Genomic DNA, 19,923 nt, shown 5'->3' with positions numbered 1-19,923 from the left:
CCCCCTCTCTGTCTTCCCCTCCTCTCTCCATTTCTCTCTGTCCTATCCAACAACGACGACATCAACAACAGTAACTACAATAACAATTAAAAAAATTAGCAAAGGCAACAAAAGGGAAAATAAATAATTAAAAAAATTTAAAAAAGAAAGGGGATCATGTGGGATTGGGAAGAAGGGTTAAGGGAAGCTAGTATTGGAGGAGATCATGGGAATAGAGAAAAGATTCAGAACAGGCTAACAGAAGGTCATAGGGAAATAGAGGTGATCACAACAGGTCATGAAAAGATGTGGAGGGGGATGGGCCAGGCAGTGGCGCACCTGGTTAAGTGCTCACATTACAGTGCACGAGGACCCAGGTTCAAGCCCCTAGTCCCCACCTGCAGGAGGAAAACTTCACAAGTGGTGAAGCAGGGCTACAGGTGTCTCTCTCCCTCTCTATCTCCCCCACCCCTCTCAATTTCTCTTTCTCTAGCCAATAATAAATAAATAATTTTTTTAAAAAAAGATGGGAAGAGGGCTAAAATGTGAAACTCAAGGTAAGAAGGGTTAGGGGATCTTAAGAAAGGGTTGATCATGAAAACTCTTTAGCTGGATGAAGAGGTTATATAGAGGTTGAAAAAGGAACTTGGGGCTGGGTGGTGGCACACCTGGTAGAGCACACATGTTACAATGCATAAGGACCCGGGTTCAAGCCCCCCCATCTGCAGTGTTGGGGAGGATGGGGAGCTTCAGATGCGGTGAAGCAGTGTCTCTCTCTTTTAAATTTTTTTTATTATCTTTATTTACGTATTAGATAGAGGCAGCCAGAAGTCTAGAGGGAAGGCAGAGATAGAGAGGGAAAGAGGCAGAGAGACACCTGCAGCCCTGCTTCATCACTTGCAAAGCTTTCTCCCTACAGGTGGGAACCAGGGACTTGAGCCCAGGTCTTTTTTTTTTTTAACATTTTATTTATTTATTTTCCCTTTTGTTGCCATTGTTGTTTTAACACTGTTGTGGTTTTTTATGTCATTGTTGTTGGATAAGACAGAGAGAAATGGAGAGAGGAGGGGAGACAAAGAGGGGGAGAGAAAGACAGACACCTGCAGACCTGCTTCACCGCTTGTGAAGCGACTCCCTTGCAGGTGGGGAGCCGGGGGCTCGAAACGGGATCCTTTAGGCCGGTCCCTGCGTTTTGCGCCAGGTGCGCTTAACCCGCTGCGCCACCACTCCCGAGCCCAGGTCTTTAAGCATGGTCACATGTGCACTCAACCAGGTGCACCACCAAGCGGCCCCAGGGGTCTCTCTTTCTCTCTCCCTCTCTGTCTTCCCTCTCAATTTGTCTCTCTGGCTCTGTCCAAAGCAAGCAAGCAAACAAACAACATATTTTGGGAAAAAAAAAAAAAAAAAGCTACAGGGGCTCAACTAAATGAACGCAACCAGTGCCACCTCGGCATGTTTCACTTCGGAAAGTGTCCAGAGATGCCATGCCTGCCATGTCAGCTCTCCAGCTCCATTACTCTGGTGAAAACTTTCCTAGCTCATAGGTCTCCTTAGTTCCATTTTGAGTGGTGCACTTCCTAACAAAGTTATAGAACCTAGATATAGAACAGGGTCCATGAGAGCACATGTGCACATGTATCCATAAGTTAGGGGAAAATATATTCCTTAATGTAAAAGTGTATAATAGTTTACAGTGACTCAATACGTGCAGCAAGCAAGTAGGAAAGACCTAAAATAAAATAAAATAAAATAAAATACTTAATCAAATAGTTTCTGCTTAGACCTAGATTCCCTCTTTGCCTATTCCCCATTTCACTTCCCTCAAACACTCTAACTCTGTAAGATAAAGTAAGGACTACAAAAGCTGAATATGGGCAAGAGACCAGCACACTCTAATGATGGCCTTTTGGTTATTACCAGGCCACCCCATCACCCAGGGCCCTAGTCAGGGAATCCTGAGATTCCCACATAGATATGATGGGCCTAGACCTCTAACAGATCCCTCTCTCCACCATCACTTGTCATCTCTATCAGGAACAACACCATAAGTCCTCTGTGGGCCTCTACAGGACCTTGCCCTCAGTGTAAGAACAACAACTGTGGGGACTGCCCCACTCTCCAAAGGGAGGCTGGGTCAAGATACTCTGCCACTCGAGGAAGACGGGTCCTGAAATGAGTGCAGCCTGGAATGTTTCCAGCTATGACCATGGAATGTGAGCTCAGACCTACAGGGATGCAGACATTAAATGGGTTCCTATGCTAAATATAAGTAGACATGGGCCCTTGGTCAGTTTAATGAGGTTTACAGTTAACCGTGTTTATATACTTTTCCCATACTTGAAAGCTACTCTCTTCCCTGATTAAGTTTTTTAGTCCTATTCCCAACTCTGACATCTTCCCAGACAATACTTTCAGCCCACCTGCATGTTAGCTGTTGAGCCCAGGCAAAAATTAGGGAAGTCATAGGCCCCTTGGAATATACCTAAAACAAAATGTCCTAGCTTTTTCCAAACTGGAGACCCCAAATCTCATCTGCTCTATTCTTACCTTTAGGTTCCTGATTACTAAACAATTTGTTCTGCTTTATTTTTTTAATGCTTTTCAGCCACCAAGTTGCAGGTGCTACTGTAATGCCAACCTGACTTCCTTGGGCAGGCGGCCTCACCATTATGTCCTGGAACCCCACCTCTCCAGAGCCCTACCCCACTAGAAAGGTAGAGACAGGCTGGGGGTATGGATCCACCTGTCAACACCCATGTCCAGCTGAGAAGCAATTACAGAAGCCAGACCTTTCCCCTTCTGCACCCCATAAAAAGAGGGACAAAGAATAGGGAAGCTTCCAATAAAGGGGAAGGGATATGGAACCCCGGTGGTGGGAAATGTATAGAATTATACCTCTTTTATCCTACAGTTTTGTTGATTGTTATTAAATCACTAATAATAAAATAGAATAGAAAAAATAAAAATAAAATAAAATAAAATAAAATAAAATAAAATAAAATAAAAGGACTCAGAAAGGATATCATGGAGGTGCTAAGCTTGCAAGAAGCACAAGTCACAAAGGAGAAAGAAAGGGATTTCGATTCTGCAAGTTTACCAAGATCTGTTTTGAGATTCACTTAGGTCACATCGGGTCAACTCCAGGTCGAGTTAAGGTAAAGCTAAATCGGGTGGAGGTCCCATGTGCTGACAAGTAAGAATGGGGTGACCTTCTGACCGAGGCCCCTGGACTACACCTCCCAGCGTGCACTCTGCTCTCCCCTATCCTTCTATATGAAGAAAGAATGTCCAGAGTCACAGCCAACTGATTGGTGGGTGCAGTTTTCCTTTAAGGCTGCCTTTGACGTTGCACAGGTTCTAGAAGGTTCTCCGGGGATTCGAGCCGTGGCCAGTAGGTCCCACCTTCTCCAGCCCAGGATTGGACTAATATAATTGCCCCAGAGGCTCGGGTCGGAGCCCCACAGACCAGCCAATAAAATCAAAGGGCGCGTGGAGGGGCCGCCCTCTGTTGCTCCCACCAACGACGCGACGAGGTGGCGGAGAGGTGTGGTTGATGGATGTCGGCGCGCACCAATCAGATCCACACTAATCACTGCCCGGAATGTGTGCGCGTGTGGCCGGGTGACAGGGGCGGGAAAGGGGGCGTGGCTCTCCGAGCTCCTCGTTGAAAACTGACCAATGACAGCAGACGTTAGTCTGAGTGACGGGCCGGCGGCGCAATGGGCGGCGCCGGAGGCGGGGCCGTGGGGGCGGGTTCCCGGGCCCGCTGTCTGCGGCCGGCGGGCAGGCGACTCCTGTCCCGAGTGGAGGCGGCGGAGCGGGAGCCGTGGGAGGGGACAGTGGCTCTCGGACCGACCGCGGCGGCGCCCGCAGCTCCTCACCGGTGAGGGCGCCCAGCCAGGACTCGGGGGTCCTGGGAGCAGAGGGCGGCGGGGGCGTCGTCCCAGGCGGGGGGTCCTGGCAAGGCGGGGAGGGAGGGGCAGGGACGCGGGGCGCATAGGCTTTGGGGACGCGGGGGGACTCGGGGGTCTGCGAGCCTGTCGCCGAGGGCAGCCGGCGTGTGAGCCCGGGATGGAGGCGGGCAGGGCCGGGTCCGAGTGGGGTACGAGTGGGCTCCGCGGGGCGGAGGCGTTTCGGAACTGCCCCAGCCCGCCAGCGCGGGTGACATCAGCCCCCTCCCGCGCCCCGCGCCCCGCGCCCCGCGCCTTTTGTCCCGGCTCCGCCCCGCCCATCCGCGAGGGCGGAGACTCCCGACCGTGACTTCATTGAGCAGGTTCTTGGGGATTGGGGTCGGGTCTTCTCTTGGGGGGGCGGGGGGTTGGCGAGGACAGCCTCTCGGGCCCGCCCAGACAGTCACACCTGCACACGCGCCACCCCGCTGCTCGCACTGCCAGCCTCGCACAGCCACACACTCAGACGCCGCTGCACCTGAGCGCAGGTGGCCGCTGGACTCGAGCCCTGAAGGCTCCACACCTGGGGGACCAGGTCCAGCTCCCGCCGCACCCGACAGGCCTTGCAAGGGCCGGGGCCTCCGACAACCCCCACGAGGTGGCGGCTTCCAGAGCGGCAGCTCTCCCTGCGGGCTCCCGTGGAGCGATCCGAGGTGAGGGGCCGGGCTGGGCATGTTTAAGCGCACAGCGCTCTCCTGCCCATCCCCAGCAGCACCCACACTGCAGGCCCGAGGAGCTTCCCGGAGCTTCCCACACTTCTGGGGAGAAGACTTCTTAGCCAGCTTGATGTTTAAAATTCAGCTGGAGCCCCTAAAACTTCGAGCGTGGACGCTGAATGGGTTTGTAAAGTTTCGGTAAGTCCCTCGGAGAAGGGCGCTCATCATACCTGTACCAAGTCCAGTTCCCCCATCACACACACCCTCCCACTCATTCATTGCCTCCCATGACCTCTCTCTCCTTGCCCATACCATCCCATCCCCTCTGCATCCAAGAGCCCCCTACCCACCCACTCTCTTGCATTTGAATGAATGGCACACCCCTCCCTCATCATTCATCTGCGAGGGCTCATCTGTTGGGTCTCCATTGTCCACGAATAAAGCTCTCCGGGATTTGAGCTCAGTTATCTCTTCCAACTTACTGGTGGCCTATTTTCCACACATCTCAGTCATTTCTGCTCTCTTGGCTCTTATCCCTCTTCACCACCCCACCACAACCATCATCATCTTCACCTCCACCACCAGGTCTTGCTTTTTCTGTGTCAACTGTTTCCCCTCCCTCTACTTCAACCGTCAGTCACCCTTGCCGTGTCTCCCATGTTTTATTCCTGCCGCTGCATCGGCATCCTATTCATTCTTCTCCATCAAAGGCAGTGCCATGCTATGGGACTCCTTTGTCATCCTACCACGTGGCTTGTGGGGAAGGGGAGGGAGGGAAGGAGGGAGGAAAGGAGGAGGTGGAAGGCAATTTTGGAGCGAGCAGGCCCTGTGCATGTGGAGACTAAAGAATTACAGGTCTAGAGCAGTCAGCAGGTGGGTGCCGGGAGAGAGCTGGCTGGATGAAGAGGTAACGCAGGGACAGCAAAAGGAGGACGCAGGCAGCACTGCTGAGCGGCACCACCTGCCCTGTGCCCAGAAGCTGTGGGAGCTCTCTGGGTCACCCTCCTGGCATGCTGAGCTTCCTCCCCAGCCCCTGGGAGGGTTGGGGATGGGGGAGAGAAGGTATAGGCTAGGGCAGAAATGGCAGACCACCCCAGCCCCCTCTCAGACGGCTTTTACTGCTGCTTCCGAAAATGGCTGCCCACCCCCAGATGCTCTTTCTTCTCTGCCTCCTCCAGCCCCAGCCTCCTCCACCTGGCGTGACATGCTGGTAGGGGGAGAAGGGGGAGTACCTGCCTTTAGGGAGCATGAGCATGAGGTGACTCCCAGAGCTGTGAGTCAACCCAGCCACCTGCAGCAGGCACTCTGGGGGCAAGTGCCTGGTGTCCTACCCACCTAGTGCCTCCAGGCCTCCCTTGACCCACCACTGGCCTGCTGCCAGGAGACCTGTCCACCTGGCTAGAGCCATCAGAAGCGGAAGAGCAGGCCTCAGCCGTGGCTGCCAGCCCAGGGCATTGCTAGAAAGACTCTGGTTCTCCTAGCTTTTGGCAGGGGGTGGCCAAGTCTCAGGAGGGCTGAAGGGCCGGCTGCTGACCATTCCCCAGAGAGCTGTAGGTAAAGGAATATCCCCTCCCTGTCATCCCCGTCGGAGCCGCCACAGAGAGATAGCTGGGGGGAGGTTCAAGGTGGAGAGTCAAAGTCCTGTGTTCCTCCCTCACGTAACTAATGCCCCCTGTGGCCAGGTTAAAGGGGGCATCAGAGGCATGTGGGCCTGGCCCCAGAGGCCAGGTCCTAAATGAGATAGCAGGTGGGGGAGGGGTAGAGGGAAGGAATTAAGGAAGTCTCCTCACACATCAGGTCTGAAAAGGTCCTCCTCTCGCCTTCTCCCCGACACCACCTACAGGACGTTCTGGTTCACTCACAGGGCAGACTGTCTTAACACATGGTGCTATGTGTAGACATTGGGAAACAGTAAACGGAGCCATTGTCCTGGTTGGGGGAAGGGACAAACCCCCCCCTCCCCAATGAGGGAGTTAGAAACAGCACCTTCTAGAGGCTGTGAGTCACCCTCTGATCTGAGTCACACGTGAGGCTTAGTCTAGGGGGTGGGGGCACAGAGGCGGGGTAGGGAGGGGGTGGTCTCCAGTGATAGAGAGGATTCCAGGCACCCACAGCCTGACTCAGCCCGGCTGGCCTGGACAGCTGGCAGAAGACCTAGGCCTGTTTCCAGCCCCAGGCTACCACCCCAGCTGCCCTCCGCCTGGGCACCATGCCTAAGGCATGGCGTAGGAGACCACGGCGCTCAGGTGACCTCACCCAGTGATCTTCACCAGCTTCTGCATGCGGGTCAGTCAGTCCATGGTGCCACCTCTCTCAGCAGGGCCTCTCAGGGGGTCCTCAGTCTGGCCCAAGGACCCGGGCCATAGCCTCCCCCCAGGAACTGGGCCACAGCCCCAGGCTTCCTGCTGGGACAAGCTCAGAAGCCAAGGAAAGAATCACAGAATCCTAGCATGTCAGAAGCTGGAAGAGATCATCTAGTCCCAACCTTTCACTTTACTGATGGGGAGGCTGAGGCCCACAGCACAGGCATGACCTGCTGAAAGTCACACAGTGAGTCACTTAGGGACTGCAGGAGCCTGGGGAGCAGGGGCTGGGAAAGGTGGAAACAGGGGCTTCAAAGACTGGTCCTGGGTTTCTTTCAGAAACAAGGAGACCAGTGCCGGGCCTGTGGCTGTAATGGGAAAGGATTACTACAAGATTCTTGGGATCCCGTCAGGGGCCAATGAGGATGAGATCAAGAAAGCCTATCGGAAGATGGCCTTGAAATACCACCCAGACAAGAACAAAGAACCCAGTGCCGAGGAGAAGTTCAAGGAGATTGCAGAAGCCTATGATGTGCTGAGTGACCCTAAGAAACGTGGCCTGTATGACCAATATGGGGAGGAAGGTAAGGGGGCAGTGCCCCAGCCCCACACTGGGCTCTGGCCTTGTCTGGGGTCCTTGGTGACCCAGTTCTCACAGCAGGGAATTGGAGGCTGAGGAGAGGGTCTGGGGATGGTGGCAAGCGTTCCCAGCACTGACATCCAGAGGAAAGAAGAGATTGCCCACTAGCTACCCAGTGTCTGCTTACCATAATCCCTCCTGCCTGTCTCTGCCCTGCTCCCTCCTCAGGTTCAGGCCTTAAGAGAGGACCAGAGTTAGAGCTAGAAGCCTTTCCCCGCCTGCCCTTCCCCTCCCAGCCTTATTAGTCCTGCCTGACGTTCCTGCTGCTTCATTGGCTGCTGGGGAACGTTAAGAAAAGAGTGTGTGATTCTGAGGACACAGCATTTACAATCATCAGCTTCAAAGTTTGTCCTTTAAGAAGCCTGGGAATTAACTACTGGAGCCCTGAGCAATGGAGTTGTTTTTTGTTTTGTTTTTGTTTGTTTGTTTTTTCCCTCCCTGTCCCCTTCCCACCCACTCTGAGCCAGCACAGCCGAACAGAGATGGGACTTTGCCTCCCAGAGGAAGTGGCAGGGATCCAAGAATGGAAAAAAAAGTGCTGTTGGCGTCTGAACCCCTCCCTGGGGGTAGCTGGTGGCCACGCGCAGGGTGGCAGGAAAGGCCCAAATAAAGCCTGTGAGAGGGTGGCCCCTCCCCACACATCCCACGGGCATGATGTAGCTGCTAATTCTGGGCCTGCCCCTCAGGGCCGCCTGCCACCCGCCAGCCACCAGCACCTGTCAGGCTATATTAAGAGACGTTGTCACAGCTGAGGACTCTCCTCCTCGGGAGGAACTGTCCTTCCTCCCAACAGCACCCACCTTTCCTCCACACTCTCTCCTCGGGCTCACACCTCTTGCCTCAAAATCAGATGGGCTAGTGTTCTGGACTGTACCTGAGGCCCAGCAGGTGTTCAAAGAATGTTCTTTTCCTCCTCTCATCCTGGCTCTGCGCTCCGTAGCCCTGCCCTCTGCCCTATACCCAGCCCTACCCCTCCCACCTCTTACTCTCCTTTCTAATAGTTACTCCTACCCCCGACATACACCACCACCACCACCACCACCACCTACTGGACTTGCCTACTCCCAGATTCACCAGGCTTCTTCTACTGGAATCCCCAGTATGCTCTCAGCTAAGATATTTTTCTCTGTACGATGGAGGTATGGGTGAGGCAGGGGTGGCGGAGAGGGAAACAATGCAGACACCATACCACCATGTGACCTGTCTAGGCCTGGTTCTCATTCCTTCACTGGGCCTCACCTTGGTTTAGAAAGAAGTTGGAGCTGGAAGCTTTGCCTGGTCTCCACTGTGAAGGGCAGAGCTTGGCTCCTGGGCACAGATGTGGGGGCTTCATGCAGGCCTACAGCCCAGGAGGGATCCCATGGGGCAGAACAGCCCTAAGGAAGCCTTCAGGGCTCAGGGAGGGAAGGAAGGAGGGAGAAGCAGCCTTGGAAATGTGGCTTAGACCTGGGTCCACCCGGCCAGAACAGCTGTGCACATATTCTGTGTGCAGTCCTGGCTGGGGACAAGTTGTTCCCAGCATGAGAAAGGGGTGGCAGTGGGAGGGCCAGAACCCTTACCAAGAAATCACCCACTCCTTCTGTCACCAGTCCAACTCCCTCTCTCACCAAGCTCTGCCAAGTTTCTGGAACTCACCTAATAATTAGACCCCTGATAGAAGGAAGGAACAGCCCCCTGGGCCTTAAGGGAGGAGTGAAGAGGCAGCTGCCACAAGTCTCTGAACTATTTGCCTCTTGGCCTCTCTAAGGAATATTAAATCTGCCTTACGGTCCTAGGAAATAAAAGGTTCATTTAGGTTCAGGCTTCCACAGGCAGTTGAAACGCGATAAAAAAAAAACTTCAAAGAGAATTCCTATCCTTGGCTTGGGTCCCACTCCTAAGTCTACATATCTTTTTTTTTTCCCCAGATAAAATTTTTTTATTCATTTACTCATTTATTTTTTTAAAATCTTTATTTGTTTATTGGGTAGAGACAGCCAGAAATCAAGAAGGAAGGGGGAGACAGAGAGGGAGTGAGACAGACACCTGCAACACTGCTTCACTTGTGAAGCTTTTCCCCTGCAGGTAGGGACTGGGGGCTTGAACCTGGGTCCTTGTGCATTGTAACATGTATACTGAACCAGGTGCGGCCCCCTTTACACATTTATTTATTTTGGACAGAGGCAAGAAGAAATTGAGAGGGAAGGGAGAGATAAGGAGAGAGAGAGAGAGATCTGCAGCGCTGATTAACTGCTCATGAAGCTCTCCCCCACAAGTGGGGACCAAGGACTTGAACCCCAGTCCTTGTACATTGTCATGTGTGGGCTTTACCAGGGGTTCCACCGCCTGGCCCAGTTAAGTCTGTATATCCTAAACCATTTCTCTGGGTTAACCCCTTTCTTCAACCCTCCCTCTCCTACTCCCTCTAGCCTCCATCGCTTCGCTCCCATCCCTCAAAAGGGCTGCCTTCAGAAATCCAAGCCCCTTAGGACCTAACAGCAAAGACAGCAGCTGGGGTCACCACCCGTAATGTGCCACCTCCTTCGTGTGTCACAGCAGCTCTGCCATTGGGGCAGGATGAGGGCTTGCTGCTGTGTGATGCAGAGAGCTCCCTCCCCACCACAGCCTTCTGCCCAGTGTGTGAGGATGCTGTTCAGAGCTTCAAGGCCCTACAAGTTGGAGGATGGGGACATGGCATCTGAACACATGTCCTAGAGAAATAGCTCATCTCCCAGATAAGGAGCCATCCTGAATTGGGGGGCCCTTCTGATTTCCCATTTGGGCAAGAGACAGGGAAAGAAACAGTGTTGGAGTGGAGTAAAGTGGGTTTCCTCTTAGACCAGACTCCTTACGTGGCACGGGTCACTCACCAGCCCTGTCATCAGACCTCTAGGATGGCCCTCTTACATTGTAGGTCTGACAAAATTTTGGAAGCCATGTAAAACTTGCTTTTCTAAGATTCATTTAGTTGTTTGACTAGCATATGGCTCATCTCTGGCTTCTGATGGTGCTTGGGGTTGAACTCAGGACCTCAGAGCATCAGGCATAAAATTGTTTTGCATGACCACTATGCTATCTCCCCCGTCTTAAGACTTATTTGTATTTATTACGCCAGATAGGAGTTGACTGAAAGAGAGGGAAAGGACTGGCAAAATCGCTCACTTGGAAAGTATATGGCTTTGCTATTCACAACCCAGGCTTAAACCTGGCCCCCAGCACACTGAAGACATATATATATTATTAGTGATTTAATATTGATTTACAAAATTATGAGACCACAGGGGTATAATTCCACACCACCAGAGTTGTGTGTCCCCATTCCCTCCACTGAAACTGCAGTAGTTCTCCCAAGGTCACAGATAGGGGTTGACTGTTATTTCTACAACTATCTGTATTTTTCTGTTTTAATTTTATTTGTTTATTATTGGATAGAGACAGATATTGAGGAGGGAGGGAGAGGTAGAGAGGGAAAGAGAGAGACACCTGCAGCGCTACTTCACCACTCATGAAGCTTTCTCCCTGCAGGTGGAAACCAGGGATTTGAACCTGGATGCTTGTGTACTCTTAATGTGTGCACTTAACCAGGTGTGCCACCACCTGGCCCCCAACTGTCCATATTTTTATATATTTGTCCATCTTAAAATTTTTATTATCTTTATTTATTTATTGGATAGAGATAGCCAGAAATTGAGAGGGAAGGGGGTGATAGTGAGGGAGAGAGAGAGAGACAGACAGACAGACAGACAGACACCTGCAGTGCTTTTACCCTGCAGTTGGAAAGCGGGGGCTTGAACGCGGGTCCTTGTGCATTGCAACATGTGCACTCAACCAGGTGTGCCACCACCCAGCCCCCACATTTGTCCATTTTTTTCCTGTGGTCCTGCCTTCCCTTCCTTTCTAAGTCACAACTACACCTGTTGCTACTTCTGTTTTTCCTCTTATCTCTCTGGGTCTTGGGGTCTTGATGGAATTGGAGTGCAGAGCTCTCTGGTCATCTTCCCCTGACATTGCTCCCCCTCTGGGAGTATGGACCAGCATTCTTTTGGGGGTGCAGACGGTGGGAGTTCTGGCTTCTATAATTTTGAGGAAATTTTGATGCCATGATCTCTCTCTCTTTCTCTTTCCCCCTCTTCCTCTTCATCTAACTCTATCTAAAAGAATAGAGGAGGGAGTCGGGCAGTAGCGCAGCAGGTTAAGCACACATGGCACAAAGCGCAAGGACTGGCTTAAGGATCCCGGTTTGAACCCCAGCTTCCCACCTGCAGGGGAGTCGCTTCACAGGCGGTGAAGCAGGTCTGCAGGTGTCTGTCTTTCTCTCCCCTTGTCTTCCCCAGCTCTCTCCATTTCTCTCTGTCCTATCCAACAACAACATCAATAACAACAGCAATAATAACTACAACAATAAAAAGACAACAAGGGCAACAAAAGGGAAAATAAATATTTTTTTAAATATTTATTTTATTTATTTATTCCTTTTTGTTGCCCTTGTTGTTTTATTGTTGTAGTTATTATTGTTGTTGTCGTTGTTGGATAGGACAGAGAGAAATGGAGAGAGGAGGGGAAGACAGAGAGGAGGAGAGAAAGATAGACACCTGCAGACCTGCTTCACCGCCTGTGAAGCGACTCCCCTGCAGGTGGGGAGCCGGGGGCTCGAACCGGGATCCTTATGCCGGTCCTTGTGTTTTGCGCCACCTGCGCCTAACCCACTGTGCTACAGCCCGACTCCCCAATAAATAAATAAAATTTAAAGAAAAAAAAAAGAATAAGAGAAGAGGGGGAGGGGAGGAGAGTAGGGGTAGATAGCATAATTATTATGCAAAGAGACTCTCTTGCCTGAGGCTCCTAAGTCCCAAGGTCAGTCCTCTGCACCACCATAAGCCAGAGATAAACAGTGCTCTGGGTAAAGAAAGAAGAAAAGGAAAGGAGAGGAGAGGGGAGGGGAGGGGAGGGGAGGGGAGGAGGGGAGGGGAGGGGAGGGGAGGGGAGGGGAGGGGAGGGGAGGGGAGGGGAGGGGAGGGGAGAGGAGAGGAGAGGAGAGGAGAGGAGAGGAGAGGAGAGGAGAGGAGAGGAGAGGAGAGGAGAGGAGAGGAGAGGAGAGGAGAGGAGAGGAGAGGAGGAGAAAGGAAAGGAGGCCAGGTGGTTGCACACCAGGTCAAGCGCACATAGTACAAAGCGCAGACCTGCACAGGGATTCTGTGCGCAGTGCCCGGCTCCCCGCCTGCAAGGGGTGGGGGATTGTTGCTTCTCAAGTGGTAAAGCAGCTCTTCAGGTGCCTCTCTGTCTCTCCTCCTCTCTATCTCCCCTTCCCACTCTCAATTTCTCTCTGTCCTATCCAATAATAAAAAAAAAAAGGCCTCCAGGAGCAGTGAATGTGTAGTGCCAGCACTAAGCCCCAGTGATAACCCTGGAGGCAAAAAAAAAAAGTTTCACAAATGGTGAAGCAGGGCTGCCAGTATTTATCTTTCACTCTGCCTCTCTTTCTTCCCCCTCCTCCTCCATATCTCTCTGTCTCTATCCATAAATAAATAAATACCTATTTTAAGAAAGAGGAAAAAAAAGAGAGGGGCCAGAACAGTACTCTGGTATATTCAGTGCCAGAGATCAAACTCAGAAAGACCTCATGCTTGTGAGTCCAGAACTCTTAACACTGGCTGCCTTCCTGGCTGCAACATAGTTTTTAAAAATATTTATTTATTTATTTTTCCTTTTGTTGCCCTTGTTTTTATTGTTGTTATAGTTATTATTATTGTTATTGATGTCATCATTGTTGGACAGGACAGAGAAAAATGGAGAGAGGAGGGGAAGACAGAGAGAGAGAGAGAAAGACAGACACCTGCAGACCTGCTTCACCGCCTGTGAATTGACTCCCCTGCAGGTGGGGAGCCGGGGGCTCGAACCGGGATCCTTGTGTTTTACTCTATGTATGCTTAACCCACAGCGCTGCTGCCTGGCCCCCTGCAACCTAGTTTTAGGACTTATTTTATTTTCGTATTTGTTATTAACAGTATGTTACAAGATTGTAAGTGACAGCGTATAGTTCCACACTACAGCCATCACCAAAGACCTGTATCCCCAGCCTCTCACCTCCCAAAGAGAACCACCATGGTCAAACTTCTTTTATTGGTCGTATGTAAGGTAGGGAGTTTCACACAAGAGGAGCCAGAGCACCAGCACCCTGGCACTGGCACTGAACCAAGAGCCTCAGGCATGCAAGGTTCTACTGATTGAAATATTTCCCCAGCCACAAGATACATCTTTCTCCTTTTATCTTCCTATTTCATTTGCTTGCTTTTTTTAAAATTATTTATTTATTCATTCATGAGAAAGATAGGAGGAGAGAAAGAACCAGCCATCACTCTGGTACATGCGCTGCCGGGGATCGAACTCGGGACCTCATGCTTGAAAGTCTAGTGCCTTAGTCACTGTGCCACCTCCCGGACCACTTGCTTACTTTTTTTATTATCTTTATTTATTGATTGGATAGAGACAGCCAGAAATCGAGAGGGAAGGGAGGGATAGAGAGGAAGAGAGACAGAGACACCTGCAGCCCTGCTTCACCACTTGTGAAGCTTTCCCCCTGCAGGTGGGGACTGGGGGCTCGAACCCGGGTCTGCTCAGCCCCACAAGTATGACGTGTGTGATCCCAGGCCAGCCACTCAGGACTGTGTGAGGCAGCTTTGAATCACGGATATGTAGAGGAGATTACAGGACTGGAAGTCACATCTTCCAAGTCTTCTAGTCTTTGCTTTTCCACCTACTGGGGAACACAGCCTCTCTGACCTTCAAGATGTGCTTTACTTCTTTTTATCCATTGCTGGAGATTGAACCCACAGTCTTTTTTTTTTTTAAATATTTATTTTATTTATTTATTCTCTTTTGTTTCCCTTGTTGTTTTATTGTTGTAGTTATTATTGTTGTTGTCATTGTTGGATAGGACAGAGAGAAATGGAGAGAGGAGGGGAAGACAGAGAGGAGGAGAGAAAGACAGACACCTGCAGACCTGCTTCACCGCCTGTGAAGCGACTCCCCTGCAGGTGGGGAGCCAGGGGTTCGAACCGGGATCCTTATGCCGGTCCTTGTGCTTTGCGCCACCTGCGCTTAACCCGCTGCGCTACAGCCCGACTCCCTGAACCCACAGTCTTGTGCATGCATATTACCACAGAGCCAACTCCTGGGCCCAATCCTATTTTTAGAATGAGAAAGCGAGCAGAGCAGCAGTTCACCATCCATAAAGCGCTCTCTTCTTCTTGTCCCCGTGTGGTGCTGAGAATCAAACCTGGAGCCTCACTATGTGATGTGGGAGCTCTGTTGCTGAGCCAGTGCCCAGGCCCTAAGATGTACCGTCTCCTTAATCATATAAATAAAGTAGAATTTAGTTGCAGCAAAGTAAAGGACACAGAGTGGTGTGCAGACACCTACTACAGGGACATGAGAGGTTGTGCCCATGTGTGTATAACTGTCCTATAAGCCATTATTTCCTCAATAAAATAATAATAATAAAGGGAAGGACAGGGTAGATAGCATAATGGTTACTCAAAGAGTCTCTCATGCCTGAGGCTCCAAAGTCCCAGGTTCAGTCCCTAGTACCACCATAAGCCAGAGCTGGAAAGTGCTCTGGTAAACAATATAAACAAAACAACATTTTAAAAAGAATAGAATGCCTTCTATTTAAACACACACACACACACACACACACACACACACACACACACACCCATGGTCTGGGAGATGGTGCATGGACCTCTCAAGCATGATGTTCCAAGTTCATTCCCCAGCAGCATGTGTACCAGAGTGATATCTGGTTATTTCTCTCTCTCTCTCCTCCTATATTTATCATTAATAAATAAATAAAATCTTTAAAAATGTACATTTAACTCCCCCCAAAAAATAGAACATATTAATGAACATGTTAGTAACATCTTATTCATGCATCAATGAAGTATTTTCACAGTTGTTTATTTTATCAAAGTTTATGTATTGGAAATGTTTATATCAATTTCTGTTCAGCTACCGCCAGTAGGCTTAAAAATAGAAATGCTTTAAAATATTGTAACCCACTATTAATCACAAGTTTTAAAAAATGAAAAAAAAAAAAAAAGACTCATGTCTGAGGCTCCGAAGTCCCAGGTTCAATCCCCTGCATCACCATAAGCCAGAGCTAAGCAGTGCTCTGATCAAAAAAAAGAAAAAGGGGGCTGGGTGGTGGCACACCTGGTTGAACACACATGTTGCAATGCACAAGGACACAGGTTTGAGCCCCCCCCCATCCCCACCTGCAGGGGGAAAGCTTTGTGAGTGGTGAAGCAGGGCTGCAGGTGTCTCTCTGTCTCTCTCCCTCTCTGTCTCCCCCTTCCTCTTGATTTCTGACTGTCTCTACCCAATAAATAAATAAAGATAATAAAAAATAAAGAAAAAGAAATGTGTGTGTGTGTGTGTGTGTGTGTGTGTGTGTTTTGGGCCAGGTGGTGGTACACTGGTTACACATGTTACAGTGCACCAGGACCCAGGTTTGAGTCCCCAGTCCCCACCTTGTCGGGAAATACCCAACACACCTGCAGGGGGAAAGCTTTTCAAGTGGTGAAGCAGGGCTGCAGGTGTCTCTCTGTCTCTCTCCCTCTCTATCTCCCCCTATCCTCTTGGTTGCTGTCTCAATCCAATAAATTAAAATAATAAAAAAAAATTCAAAGAAAAAATAGAAATGCTTTCTGGTGGAGAATGTTTTTCTTTTATAAAATTGAAAAAATTAATTCTTGGGGGAGTGTAGGAATTAGGCAAATGGCTGACCCTGGAAAGCTTCTGTGCCTGAGGTCCCCTACTTGTTCTCCTGGTCTGCAGGTCTCTTTCTCTCTCTCTCTCTCTCTCCCCTGTCTCCCCCCGCCCCTTCCATTTCTTTCTGTATCCAAAATTAAGTCTTTTTAAAATTAACTTGGGGGTGCGGGGAGCAGAAATGAGTATCGCCAGAGACTTGTCTTACTCTATTAGGCCCAGCCTCTCTGTGGGAAGGAAAGATTGCTTCTTTCCCCAAATGATGGGAGAAGACAGGTGGGGCTTGGACCAGCCCCAGTGCCCTCCTCCACTTCTCCCCACAGGCCTGAAGACCGGCGGCGGCTCCTCGGGCGGCTCCAGTGGCTCCTTTCACTACACCTTCCACGGCGACCCCCACGCCACCTTTGCTTCGTTCTTTGGCGGCTCCAACCCCTTCGACATCTTCTTTGCCAGCAGCCGCTCCACGCGTCCCTTCAGCGGCTTTGACCCAGATGACATGGATGTGGATGAGGACGAGGACCCCTTTGGTGCCTTCGGTCGCTTTGGCTTCAACGGGCTGAGCCGGGGCCCCCGGCGCGCCCCGGAGCCGCTGTACCCGCGGCGCAAGGTGCAGGACCCGCCCGTGGTGCACGAGCTGCGGGTGTCGCTGGAGGAGATCTACCACGGCTCCACCAAGCGCATGAAGATCACCAGGCGGCGCCTCAACCCCGACGGGCGAACTGTGCGCACCGAGGACAAGATCCTGCACATCGTCATCAAGCGCGGCTGGAAGGAAGGCACCAAGATCACCTTCCCCAAGGAGGGCGACGCCACCCCTGACAACATCCCGGCGGACATCGTCTTCGTCCTCAAGGACAAGCCCCACGCCCACTTCCGCAGGGATGGCACCAATGTGCTCTACAGCGCCCTCATCAGCCTCAAGGAGGTAGGAGGGCTCAGGCCGGGTGTGTGCTGTTTGGTTTTTAATTGATAGAGACCGAGAAATCGAGAGGGGGTGGGGGAGATAGAGAGAGAGAGAGAGTGGGAGGAGATAGCATAAAGGTTATGAAAAGAGACTTTCCTGGGAGTCGGGCGGTGGCGCAGCGGGTTAAGCGCACGTGGCGCAAAGCGCAAGGACCAGCTTAAGGAGCCCGGTTCAAGCCCCCGGCTCCCCACCTGCAGGAGAGGCGCTTCACAGGTGGTGAAGCCCGTCTGCAGGTGTCTGTCTTTCTCTCCCCCTCTGTCTTCCCCTCCTCCCTCCATTTCTCTCTGTCCTATCCGACAACAATAACAACAACAATAGTAACCACAACAATGTTAAACAACAAGGGTAACAGTGGAAAATAAATAAATATTCAAAAAATTAACCGAAAAAAAAGAAAAGAGGCTTTCCTACCTGAGACTCCAAGGTCCCAGGTTCAATCTCCCACATGACAATAAGCCAAAGCTGAGCAGTGCTCTGGTAACACTGGGTCCGGGTGGTGGCACACCGGGTTAAGCACACAGAGTACTACCTGCAAGATGGGGATGTTTCTCAAGCAGTGAAGCAGGTCTGTAGGTTTCTATCTTTCTCTCCCTCTCTCTATCTCCCCCACCCCGCTCAGTTTCTCTCTGTCCTAGCAAGTGAAAAAAGGGGGAGGGGATGCCACTAGAAGTAGTGGATTTGTGCCAGCGCCAAGCCTCATCGACTGGAAGCAAAGAGAGAGAGAGGGAGAGAGGTCTGCAGCACTACTTCACTTATGAAGTTTGCCCCTGCAGCTGGAGACTGGGGGCTTGAACCAGGGTCCTTGTGCATGTGTGCTCTAGCAGGTGCACCACCACCCAGCTCCAAGGGCCACACTGCCTCCATTACAGGGCTTTCTCCCTGCTCCACCTTCTCCTCACTCTCTGACTTCTCTTGCCCAGGCGCTGTGCGGCTGCACCGTGAACATTCCCACCATCGACGGCCGGGTCATCCCTCTGCCCTGCAATGATGTCATCAAGCCGGGCACTGTGAAGAGACTTCGTGGGGAGGGACTTCCCTTCCCCAAGGTGCCCACCCAGCGGGGAGACCTCATTGTTGAGTTCAAAGTTCGCTTCCCAGACAGATTAACACCGCAGACGCGACAGATCCTAAAGCAACACCTACCCTGTTCCTAGGCTCTGCCCAGCCAGCCCAGAGTCTGCCACAGCAATACCCCCACACTCGCCCAGTCAGCGTGCACCCAGCTTGCTGTCCACTGGATGCTGGCACCTTTTTCTAAAATGAGAAGAAGAAAAAAAAAGTCACTGTTTTTTTTTTTTCCAGGAAAATGTTCCTGCCCCTGGCCCCTTTCAGAACTGGGCTGTCTTGGGGAAGGGGGGTGGGGTGGGGAGAGTTAGCCCAGGCCAGGGGTCAATTTTCATGTCACTATCTTTGAATCCACGTCCCACTCCAGTGACTGGAGAGTGACTTGAGTGCTACTTGAAGATATAGAGATTCCTTGTCCTCGCCTGTAAATAGCATGTCTCCCTTCCCGCCTCAGCTTTGCTAGTACCTCTCCTCTCCCTTCCCTGCAGCTTCCCCCTGCCAGGGGAGGTGGAGGAGGATGGAACGGACACTGCTCCTCCCCACCCCCAGGCCCACAGTGTCCCAGGTCAGCGCACACTTACCCACAAAGCACTCACCTGGAGCCGTCTGTGTCCCTCCCGCCAGGGTTGAGCTAGGAAAGGAAGGTCCGTAAGTCCACTAACTGGGCCACTGAGCACAAGACACTTTTCATTTGGGACAGGGAGGTGACGGGGTCCCCAGCAGCCTCCTGACAGCTGCCCGGCCTCCACCCTGTAGAGCTGGAAGTTCTCCTCCCTGTTGTTCTCTAAGTGGAAGGAGGAGGGCAACGTCCATCCCCCCCAGCCTTCATCAGGAAGAGAAAGGGCTTTGGGGTCAGGTGGCAGCTATTCCCCACCAAGAGATTCAGGGTAACAGGTTTCTCCCCACATCTCTGAACTCAGGGCCTAGCCACCCCCAGACCCCCCCTCCCCAACCCCACTTTTGTGATACATGAAGCTACTTCTTACCCTTCATGGAGGCCACATGGGGAATGTTCAACCCTCTGATATCTGTGACTCCACCCCACCCCCATGGTTAAATGAAGGTGGAATAGTGAGGTGATAAGGGGAGACTGTTTCCACCAGGTCCTGGGGTGGGGTCTTTAGGTATTCTCACTTTGACAAGCCCCTGAATGTTTTTATAGTAGTTTTTTGTATTTTTTTGTAATGACAGTATTATGAAAAAAATAAAATAAAATATTTTAAAAATATAGCCTCCGAGCAGAAGCAGTGAACTTGGAGTGGGAGTTGGGGGAGGGGTGGAGAGCAGGGTGACTACGCACATTGACTAACTTTCCTCTGAGTCCCCGGTCATTTCTGAGAAGCCCATGTAGGCCCTCAGTATAAGTGGAAGCTGATTCTCTCTATACCCGGATACCAGCACAGTCCTAGGTAGGGGAGACAGCATAATGGTTATATAAACAGACTCTAGTGCCTGAGGCTCTGAGATCCCAGGTTTAATCCCCAGCACCACCATAAATCAGAGCAGTGTGCTGGTTTTAAATAAATAAATAAATAAATAAATCCTAAGAACTTTGGCAGTGCTGCAGTGTGGAATGAGACTGTGTAATCTACAATCTTATGAACCGCTACTAATCATAAAT

The 19,923-nt window shown here is 51.2% G+C and overlaps 1 protein-coding gene across 5 annotated transcripts; it reads left to right on the top strand.

Annotated features, from left to right (window-relative positions):
• The first annotated feature begins 3,710 nt into the window (after positions 1–3,710).
• Positions 3,711–19,532, top strand: DNAJB5 (DnaJ heat shock protein family (Hsp40) member B5). 5 transcript variants are annotated; one of them, XM_016188043.2, is made up of 5 exons: positions 3,767–3,862; positions 4,642–4,783; positions 7,228–7,472; positions 16,597–17,198; positions 18,158–19,532. In XM_016188043.2, exons 2-5 carry the CDS (start codon positions 4,716–4,718, stop codon positions 18,389–18,391), a joined length of 1,149 nt encoding a protein of 382 aa, XP_016043529.1. In that variant the 5' UTR covers positions 3,767–3,862; positions 4,642–4,715; the 3' UTR covers positions 18,392–19,532. The 5 variants fall into 5 exon arrangements, with proteins under 5 accessions (XP_016043531.1, XP_016043529.1, XP_007522895.1 ...); XM_016188045.2 differs by lacking the exon at positions 4,642–4,783 and having other exon boundaries at positions 3,711–3,862; XM_007522833.3 differs by lacking the exon at positions 3,767–3,862 and having other exon boundaries at positions 3,919–4,783.
• Positions 19,533–19,923: the final 391 nt, after the last annotated feature.

The sequence above is a fragment of the Erinaceus europaeus genome, chromosome 10 (genome assembly GCF_950295315.1).
Source record: "Erinaceus europaeus chromosome 10, mEriEur2.1, whole genome shotgun sequence".
Lineage (NCBI taxonomy): Eukaryota > Metazoa > Chordata > Mammalia > Eulipotyphla > Erinaceidae > Erinaceus > Erinaceus europaeus.
This window is presented reverse-complemented; position numbering and strand designations above follow the sequence as displayed.